The 9,625-nt window shown below is 57.6% G+C and overlaps 1 protein-coding gene across 1 annotated transcript in view; it reads right to left on the bottom strand.

Annotated features, from left to right (window-relative positions):
- Nucleotides 1–542: 542 nt before the first annotated feature.
- The window catches only part of PI4KA (phosphatidylinositol 4-kinase alpha), a 117,578-nt gene continuing 108,495 nt past the window's right edge, over nt 543–9,625 (bottom strand). Inside the window, exons 44-55 of the mRNA XM_032310247.1 lie at nt 8,877–9,006; nt 7,796–7,866; nt 7,469–7,541; nt 7,309–7,379; nt 6,166–6,275; nt 5,632–5,736; nt 5,409–5,534; nt 4,845–4,965; nt 4,206–4,365; nt 3,323–3,412; nt 2,739–2,822; nt 543–1,650 (exon numbers count right to left, since the gene is read on the bottom strand). Coding sequence (XP_032166138.1) covers nt 1,599–1,650; nt 2,739–2,822; nt 3,323–3,412; nt 4,206–4,365; nt 4,845–4,965; nt 5,409–5,534; nt 5,632–5,736; nt 6,166–6,275; nt 7,309–7,379; nt 7,469–7,541; nt 7,796–7,866; nt 8,877–9,006 — 1,193 coding nt within the window. The 3' untranslated portion in view covers nt 543–1,598. The remainder of the gene's footprint in view (nt 1,651–2,738; nt 2,823–3,322; nt 3,413–4,205; nt 4,366–4,844; nt 4,966–5,408; nt 5,535–5,631; nt 5,737–6,165; nt 6,276–7,308; nt 7,380–7,468; nt 7,542–7,795; nt 7,867–8,876; nt 9,007–9,625) is intronic.

Genomic DNA, 9,625 nt, shown 5'->3' with positions numbered 1-9,625 from the left:
AATTCATTGTTTATGAACCACACCCAGGGCTCCATGCAATCCGTGCCCTCCTTAATACTCATCACCAGGCTCCCCCACGTACCCACCCCCCCACCCCCCGCCCCTTCAAAACCCTCAGATTGTTTTTCAGAGTCCACAGTCTCTCATGGTTCGTCTCTGCTTCCAATTTCCCTCAACTCCCTTCTCTCCATCTCCCCATGTCCTCCATGCTATTTGTTATGCTCCACAAATGAGTGAAACCATATGATAATTGACTCTCTCTGCTTGACTTATTTCACTCAGCATAATCTCTTCCAGTCCTGTCCATGTTGCTATAAATTTTTTTTTTTTTTTTTAAGGTTTATTTACTCGAGAGAGAGCCAGAGCGAGCATGGGCAGGGGGAGGGGCCGAGGGAGAGGGAGAAGAGAGAATCCTCAGGCGGACTCTCCACTGAGCGCAGAGCCGGACTCGGGGCTCAATCCCACGACCAGACCCTGAGATCACAATCTGGGCCAAAACCAAGAGTCGGACATGCAGCTGACTGCGCCACCCTGGCCCCATTGGCTTCTTTCTTCTGTTCTTACTTGTATTCGTATTTGCTCAGGACTCAGCTGTGCTTCCTGAAGCTGAGTGTTCGCGTTTCTCATCATCTCTGGAATCCTGCTGGAAGCTGACTGGAGCTTCTCCTTCAGCTTTCCTTTTCGCTTCATTTTTGGTACTTCTGTTCCCTCGGTCGCATTTCTCTTCACCTCTGTCCGCTCTATTCAACTGCTCTTTTGCATTTTTAACTTCGGTGACTTCTTTCTAGTTGCTCTGTGTCATCTGTTTTAGTTCGGGGTCTTTGCTTCCTGTCCGCTGAAGGGACTAGAGGCCGTGGTAGGTGGGGGCAGATAGCTGCTGGGGGTGGCTGCACGAGGGTTTCGGAGTCTCGGAGCAGAGTACGTGGAAACAGGAAAAGGCCGGAGCAGAGGCAGGACACGGAGCCCCACCTGTGCTGACGAGAGACGGAGAGACGCGGGTGGGAAAGTTGGGGCCCCGTGCGAGAGCCGGAACAGTGTTCTTGGTGCGCCCGGGCCCCCAGAGGCTTCCTGGCCAGCCGCACTCATCCCCCGTCCCTATACAGCCGTGCTCCCTTCCCAGCAGATCCAGGAATCCCCCTCGGCTGAACGTGCCCCTGGACACCACACTTCTGCTGGTTTTTATTTTGTTCACATTGGTTAAATCTTAAGTTGAATATAATTTTTATACACAAGAAAATACTTCATGTACCTATGCAGTAAGACAGGTAGGGAATGTGCTGGGAATGCGTCCAGTGCAAATGTATTCACACCCATGCCGAGAGTGTCCTCAGATGATTGTCATTCCAGCCTCACATGTCACATGTGGGTCACGCCAGGAAGGAGTAGATTGCCAGGCTCTGCATGGTGTATGTTTGTCCTATTTATCCTATAAAAATAACTCCAATGGATGGGATGACGGGGTCACCGGCAGCTCACCCCCTTCGACCACACGCAGCAGCCGGGGTGTGGGGGTGTGCTCGCTCAGCTCCACGACTGCAGGATGGCTCGGCGGGGGAGGGGGGTGGTGGGGTGGCCTCAACCGCTGGTTGGCCGTTCCCTCAGTAGGGGATGTCATTCTGATAGTACTGGATCATGTCGTAGGTCCGGCTCCTGGAAGGACAGTGGAGGGAGGCTGTAGGAGACCGTCTAGTTCTGGGCCCCTTCACCCCACCGAGTCCTTCACCACCGCCGCCTGGAAAGCTGCACTTAGAAGGTGTCCCTTTTCCCCTCCCTGAAGGTGCAAATGCAAGATCGCAGACCCTCTGGCCTTCCTGCCAGCCCGTCTTCCAGGGGACACACCTTCCCCCACCAGGGACCAAGGCTGTGTGAGTCCCGTTCTGCTCTGTCTCCTGCCAGGCCTCCTCAGCTGGATGCCTGCCCTCTCTCTGTCCTGGGCCTGGAAATCCAACCACAGGAGCTGTCCCTGTGTCAGGGGACACTCTGGCCCCTGGCCTGGCATGTGGTACACAAGTGAGACCCTGTCCTCCTCCCCTGTCATACTTCCCAGCACAAGCCTTACTCTGCCAACAAAACAATCAGAAGAGACTTCCCCTGTCCTGCCCTCTAAATCCCTCTGGTCAGGTCCCCATGCTGCCCTTGAACCACTTCTTGTTTCCCTGCGGGCCATCAGGCCCACCCTGGGAGGCACTCAGCATTCCTCTCAGATTCCACCTCTGCCCCTCCAGGGAATCAGGGTGGGGAAGCTCAGCTCCAGTTCCGCCCAGTTGCTCAGCCCCAGTTCTGCTTTCGGAACCACCACCTTTTCTCTCCGCTCCTGTCACAACGGCCAACTGGCCAGCCCCTCCCCCAGGCCCGAGGAAGGTGTGGGGTTGCTGTTGGGGCCCAGGCAGCAGCCTGAGGAAGGTGTGGGGAAGCAGGGGTGGGGCTGAAGCCTCCCCGAGCTCTTTCTGCTCTTCATCCAGCCTGCTGGGCTGTGCTCACCTCCCTGCCCCCCAGCCCCGTGCCCTCTGCACGCAGAGCTCCCCCGGCCTCACAGGCTGGGCGGCAGATATCCCCTTGGCATATCCCTGGCCCCTCTATCCCAGCACAAGGACTCCCTTCAGGACTTGTGGGACTGAGAGTCCCCTGGGACAGCAGCATCCCTGCCACCTAGCCTGGGCGTGGTGGCCCTGCAAAGGTGCCCAGAGAGCACTGTTGTGCGGCAGGAGGCGGGGGGGAGGAGAGGAAAGGGGACTCACCTGTTGCTGAGGAAGCAGCTCTGAATGACCTTCATGATGAAGTTCGCAGCCTCCCTCTCAGTCATGTTGGGGCTGAACCTGTGCCTGGGGGCGAGGGCCATGTCAGGTCTGTCACTTCCTCGAGGCCACCCTCCCCGTGGGGATGAGGGCTTGCTAAGAGACTGCACTCAGCATTTGTGGGAATTTGTTCAGGGGATGGCTGGCCCAGGGAATGCTCCCTCTTAGGGACAGTTCTAAGGGGCATGAACACTGTCCCCAGCTGGTTCTGGAGGGCCTGTCCCCTTCTCCAGCACCACCCCCGCTGTGTGGCCCCTGGACTGGGGGAGGCCCAGCCCAAGGCCAAGCTACTGCAGCCTCAGGCCTGGGGGCAGGGTCGGCCCTGTGTTCTTGAGAAATGAAGGGACTCCTGGGATGTCTGCAGCCCGGGTGTGGGGAGAGGGCCTCACCCAGGAACCCTGTCTGCTTTGGGGTTCCCAAGAGAGTGCGTGGCCTTGATAATGATCACATTCACCAGCACTAAGGAGGCTCCCACCCGGAGGGGACAACTGCCCCCCAAATGGCCTGCACATGTGCCCAGGACCTACTTCAAAAGCTTGATTGTCTGGCCACGGAAGCAGGGCAGGCCCGTGTCCAACATGAGAGTGACAAGAGAGACGACTGCATCCATGTAGGGCCTGGGGAGGGGCAGGGAAGGAAGGGGAAGAAGGCTGGCCTAAGCAGGTTGACCCTGCTCACCGCGGTCCTGCAGCACAGCCCGCACATGACAGCCACACACAGCGGCCCACCTACCCACACCTCTGTGGCTCAGTGGGGCAGCCCCTGCGGTGGCCGGGTGGGGGATGCCCACACACCCTGGACTGGGCTGAGCCTCGTGCCTTGGTCCGCCCACCCCAGGCCTCAGCCGTGGTTTCTGTGCCTGGCTAAGGAAGTGCAGGCGTGCAGCGTGAACACAGCCTGACCCTCTGAGCAGCCTTGATGCAGGCTCCGACAGACTCAGGACTGGAGTTCAGGTGCCACACACTGCTGGGTGGCCTTGGCCGTGTGACACTCTGAAGCCAGGACAGTAAGTCTTCAGCGTGTAGCCCAGGGGATGGCAGATCTCAGGCTTGGGTGAAGGGGTGAATGGGGTACTCAGAGCAGGGAGCCCAAGGTGCTGGCAGGCAAGGCCATGCCTGGAGACTACAGAATATGGCAGGACACTGTCGCTCAGAGCAGGAAGTCGCTGGCACAGATGGGCAGAGCAGTGACAGGAAGGCAAGGCCCAGGCTGCCCAGGCCAATAGGTAGCCCCTAGCACCTGGCTTGCTCTTCTGAACTGCAGCCCCTCCATCCACAAAGGGGCCTGAGAAGGGCCCATGGGACCTCCGAAGGCTGGCCTTGTGAGATTAAGTGGCAACCGGACCAGCGCCAACCTGCCACTTTCCTCCCTGTGGTCTTGGTAACCCCACTGGCCCTTCCCTGGGCTCACCGCACAGCCAGGTAGCCACGGACACACATCTCCATGAACCATTTGAAGGGCGTGGCCTCCATCTTGCCCCCCATGATCATCACCATCTCATCTGTCAGCTTGATGTCTGGTTCCCAGCCAAGGTTGCCGCCGGGTGAGCTTTCAAACATGAAGCCGAAGTCTGCAAAACCCCCAAAGCCATTCTTGATAGGATCGGGTGCCAGGGCAAAATGTGGGCATGCTTCAGCCACGGGGTGGAGTTATTGGCTCCCACACCCCATGAGCTGGCCCCAGGCCGTGTTTTCTTGGGGAAGGTGGGGCAGGGGGTGGCAAGCAGGCAGGAGAGAAAAGAGGAAGTGGAGTTGGGGAGCCAGGCTGGAGCAGAAACGCTGGACGTGGGGCTGGGTGAGCCGTGATCTGCCTGGTTCTGGTTTCTGACCCTAGAGCACTCCACACCCTGCCATCCTGCTGCTACTACTTACCCCCACAGCCTGGTGGCCAATAGCTTGGGCCTTAGAGCTAAACTTAAACCCTGGCCCAGGCCGTTCCTGGCTGGGTGACCCCAACATGTCTGGCTCTTCTGTGGGGGTGGGGACTGCTGTCCTGCCCTGGCCTCTAGCGGGTGAAGGGAGAAGAGGGCGGCCCTGGGGCGTAGCTGACCGATGTGGATGATGTGGCCCTTCTTGTCCAACATGATGTTCCCGTTGTGCCTGTCCTTGATCTGTAGCAGGAACAGCAGGAGGCTGTAGGCAGCCATGCTCCGGATGAAGTTGTAACGCGCCTGCATGGAGAGAGCCCAGGTGCTCATGGATGGTTCCCCAAGGGCTGCACCTCCCGGGGCCTTGCGGGCTTTCTCCTGCCTCCCTGCCTGGGACCCCAAGGCTTGGCAGTTGTTCTCTGGGCTCTTGTTCCCAGCCTTGCAATCAGAGACCAAATCAGCAAGCCAGATCTTGGAAACAGAAGGGACAAGTGACTACATCTGGGGGTTCAGGAGCAGCAAACCCTTTCTCCCACACCCATGAACTCGCTTTCTCCTGAGGAGTCTATCTCAAGGTTCCTTTGAATCCCAAGGAAGGTTATGGGGTACACTGGTTTTACCCCCAAATGTATAAAGACTCAGAAAAGGGCAATGAGGAAGCGGGGTACTGGCCCACAGGCAGTGCTGGGTGTAGGCGGGATGGCGTGTGCAAGCCATCTCAGGTCTGGGGCCGCCCTGCCACTCACCTGCTGGAAGGCCAGGGTGGACTCGTCCCCATACTGGCGCGTGAAGTAGTCGTACATGCCAAAGTCCGTCTGGCGGCCCAGCTGGTCCCGGGAGGTACAGTCGGGGATGCACTCAATCACTCCGCACTGGGGAGGAAGGGCCAGATGCCGAGGCCTGCAGGTGAGACTCTTCTTGGCCTGAGGCATCAGGGGCTCCCCCTGGGCTCCTGCACAGGGAACTTACCCCAGGAGCGGTGGCCACCACCCGGTAGGGGAAAACAAAGAGGTCCAGGCCAACCAGCTGGAAGATGTTCTTGAAAAGGTCAATAATCTGCAGAGCCAGCATGTCCTGGAGACCAGGGAGGCATGGGGTGGTCAGCAGGCCGCCTGCCATGCTCTAGTTCACCTGACCCCCAGCAGTGAGGAGGGCGGGCAGGAAGGAGGCCATGGCCAGGCAGGAGCCTGAAATGTCTGGTCTCACTGCTCCTCATGCTGGGCTGGGCTCTCAGGACCATCAAGTACTGGGCTGAACTGAGGTCGCGCTGTCTAGTGGGGGATGTGATCGGGGTGCCTTTGTCCCAGGGCAGTTCCCTCTGGGTGGCAGGGGATGGACAGTGGGTGGGACCTACTGGAGAGGCCCCTGGGTTAGACAGAAAGCCCCGCTTTCCTCTGTGGCACCTCCGCCCAATGTGGGAAGCCAAGCTCTGGGTCTGTGCACAAGGTGCGGCCCTGCAGCATGCCTGGAGCCTCCGGGAGGGCAGGCCTGGCCGTTCACTACCTGCCGGCAGTCGTCTCCCACTTTGAAGATGGCCGCCTGCCACGAGATCTTTTGGCCATCAGCCTCCTGTGTGCCACACTCGTCCTCAGAGTCTGAGCGGCACCGCAGACCTGCACGGGGCGAAGAGACAGCCTTTTAGCCTGGAGGCAGGGAGATGCCCTCTGTAGGGGTCGGGGCAAGCCCTGCTCACAGGCCCAGGGCCCTAGGAACCTTGGGGATTGTCTCTTCAAAGCCTAAAGAGGCCAAAGAGGCCCAGCAGGCTCCTGGGGTCAGGGAGAGCCACAGGGTCAGGGGTCTCTTTCAAAGAATGTTTAGGCTTCAATGGAACTGAAGATGAAGCCCCCTTTTCACAGGAAGAGGGGACCCAGGCGTGTCCAGGACCAGTGGTGGGCACTGGGAACTAGGGGGCAGGAGTGCATATATCTGTACCCTAGGGTACCGGGGAGGACTTGGGGGCAGAGTGCAGGGAAGGCCATGGAAGGTCTGTCCCATACTGGCAGGGGGGCACAAAGCTCTCTGCTTGGGTTGACCAGTATCCCCTAAAATTCCTGCCCACTCAAAACCACAGAATTGACCTTATTTGGAAATAGGATCTTTGCTTATATAGTCAAGTTCATAAGAATTAGGGTGGGCCTTATCAGAGCAGGACATGGGCACAAAGGAAGAAAGCCTCGTGCAAGCAGAGGCAGAGGTGGGAGTGACAAGGCTGCGGAGGATGGCCATGGCTTGCCGCAAGCACCGGCAGCTGGGAGGAAGACATGGAACAGATTCTCCCCTGGAACCCTTCTGAAAGAGCACGGCCGTGCTGACACCATGATGTCGCACTTCAGGCCTCCAGAACTGTGAGGTAATTATCTCTGCCACTGAAGCAATCTGGTCCTGTGTCACTTGCACGGCACCCCCTGAAGCCCTGGGCCACTCAGCCTCAGGAAGGTGCCTCCTGGACTCAATGGCTGACCTAGGGCTGGACTCCAGGAGTCTCTGTCAGTCTACACCAGCTCCATTGCCAGCCACCCCTAAACCAGGGCTCAGACTGACAGCAGAGGGATGTCACCTTTCACGGGGAGCTGGTCATAAACTAAACACGCTCAAGGAAACTGCCATCACTTAGATCCCAAACCGTGTCAAAGATTCTTCACTGACCTTCTTTTTCAAGTTCGCTAACTCCACATCGTTTCACCTTAAATTTAGCCAGATATGGGGCTTTTGCGGCACTGAAAAACAACAGAAGGAGCATGGCATGGGTGCGGGAGCAAAGAGAGCCTGGTGCAAGGGAGCTACTGGACAGCAGGCGGCCTCTCACCTCTGCATGGGTGTCCCGGACTTGTAGTCAATGTCCAGCACGATGGCCTCAGGGTTGCTGGGCAGGTAGCAGCCTGAGGGACAGATCGGAAGTCACAGGGAGCCCAACTGTGACCTCTTCCTCCCCCTACCCCCAACAGGGCTTCTGAATCCTCTTCTGGGACAAGGAAGATAAAGAGTGTCAGGTGAGAAGTGGCTCTGTGGAGAGGGACACTGGGCGCCCCAGGCCCCAGGCTGACGTGGGCTGGCCACCTCCCTGGTCCCCATGCCCACCCTGCCCGCCTGCAGAAAGAAGCCGGCTCATCAGCCAACCATGCGGCCTGCTCACCCGGCTGTACTTTCACTTCAGACAGAGCTGACAGGCACGCCTTCTTCCTCTCATCGCCTTTAGGGTAGGGCCTGAGAAACAGGACAGAGATGCTTTGCTTTGTTGCTGCAGGAACTGGCCTCTGGAGTTTCGGGGGGCAATGGAGGGCCCCTCCCGTCTGCCTCTCTGTTCCTTTCCTCCTAGTTCTAGCTACTACTGAGGGCCCTATTAGGCCCAATTCTTCCAGGAGGCCACCCTGAGAGGTCCTTGCCCCACACTCATCAGGGGCCAGGAGGCCCCGGGGGACTAAGGTGGATTTTCTGGTTGTCTTTCCCCCTCACTTGTGTGGGGTGTGTGATGTTGCTTCAGAGACGCTCAGGGGACAGAGCTGGCTCTGGGGCCTACGTTCAAGTGCTAGTTCTGTTGTTTCCTTGCATCATGGCCTTGGGCAGGCCCCTCAGACCTCCTGCAAGCCTGGGATGAGGATGACAGTGCGGAGTGCAATCAGGCGCCTGAAGGGATGCCCAGGAACACCCCTCCCACCTCTTCAGGCCTCTGTGGGCTAGAAGCTGCATCACCGCTGTATTTAGTACTGGGTCCAGGAAAGGCCCTCAGGACATACGGTGAAACCACGAGGTGACCAAGGTGAGAGAAGCCTGAGCACCAGGGACAGCCTAGGGAAATGAGGCACCTGGGAGGAGAGGTGGCCTGGGGCCTCCCCTATGCCCTTGGTCAGTTGATGACTCCAGGGCCCCATCCCACACAAACAGGCAGGGCCCCCAATGCCCAGGGAATGTGTCAGCCCTCGCACATAGATGGCCCAGGAGATAAATCAGTAAAATGACACTGGAAGCTGCAAAGGAGTCCGGTTTTCCTAATACCCCAGGAAGCTTCAGAACTTGAAGAGAGCAGAGTGGCTTCAACTATGGGACATTATCCAAAATGAAACCAACATAGGTTTTCTGAAATTCACATGGCTGTGTATTTTGCTCTATTTTCAAGAGACTTGCCAGGGCAGAGATTCCCAACCCTGGCTGTTCACTAGAATCAGGGGGGCCCTCTAGGCAATCTCCATGATCCAGGACTGAGAGGTGCCACTTACTTGATGATGGCTGACACATTGGTGATCTTGTTAAAGAAATCAAATTCCCGCTGGTAGAAGTCCTTGGCTGGGCCCGACAAGGAGCCAGTGATCTCCTCCACTAACTGCTCCAAGAGGTCACCGATGTCAGCTGACAGAGAAACCAAGAGGGACAGCCTGCAGCTGGGCCACCGAAGGCCCTCAGGGAAACCCCACACATTTGCCAGATATGCAGTCCAGGTGTTAAAGGTGTTCCCCAGCACCCAGGCCAGCTCAACTGCCCCGAGAATGTCTGCAGATACCTGGAGGGTCTCTGGGACCCTTCAAGACCCCCCAGTCAAAACTACACTGACAGGTTGTTTGCCTTCCTTGCTGTGTAGACGACTGCAAGGCCAGGCGCAAGCAGCTGGCCGAGGTGCTAGTGGTCACTGGATCCTCATAGCTCTGCTCCCGTGGTGTGAACAAAAGCCAGTGTCACTAAGAATGTCTCTGGTGAGGAGATAAGCAAGGACTAACTTGATGACACTCTACCCCGAAGCCATCTCTGGGATACCTACTGTGACGCCATGGGAAGTCACGCGGCAGTCGGCCGCATGGGAAGTATGTAGATGCTGTGCTCTCGCAGGAAAGCGCCTTGCGACGGACTTTCCAACTCAACTAACTTCTTGTTTCAGGGAACACCATTTTTACTTAAGAGATTGACTGGTGGACAAAAATATACTTATTTGGACTTAGGTATATGGCAGATATTTCCTTGAAAAATGAACAAG

Source organism: Mustela erminea, chromosome 13, assembly GCF_009829155.1.
Source record: "Mustela erminea isolate mMusErm1 chromosome 13, mMusErm1.Pri, whole genome shotgun sequence".
NCBI classification, from domain to species: Eukaryota; Metazoa; Chordata; class Mammalia; order Carnivora; family Mustelidae; genus Mustela; species Mustela erminea.
The sequence above is the reverse complement of the archived record's forward strand: the minus strand, read 5'-3'. Positions and strand labels throughout refer to the sequence as shown.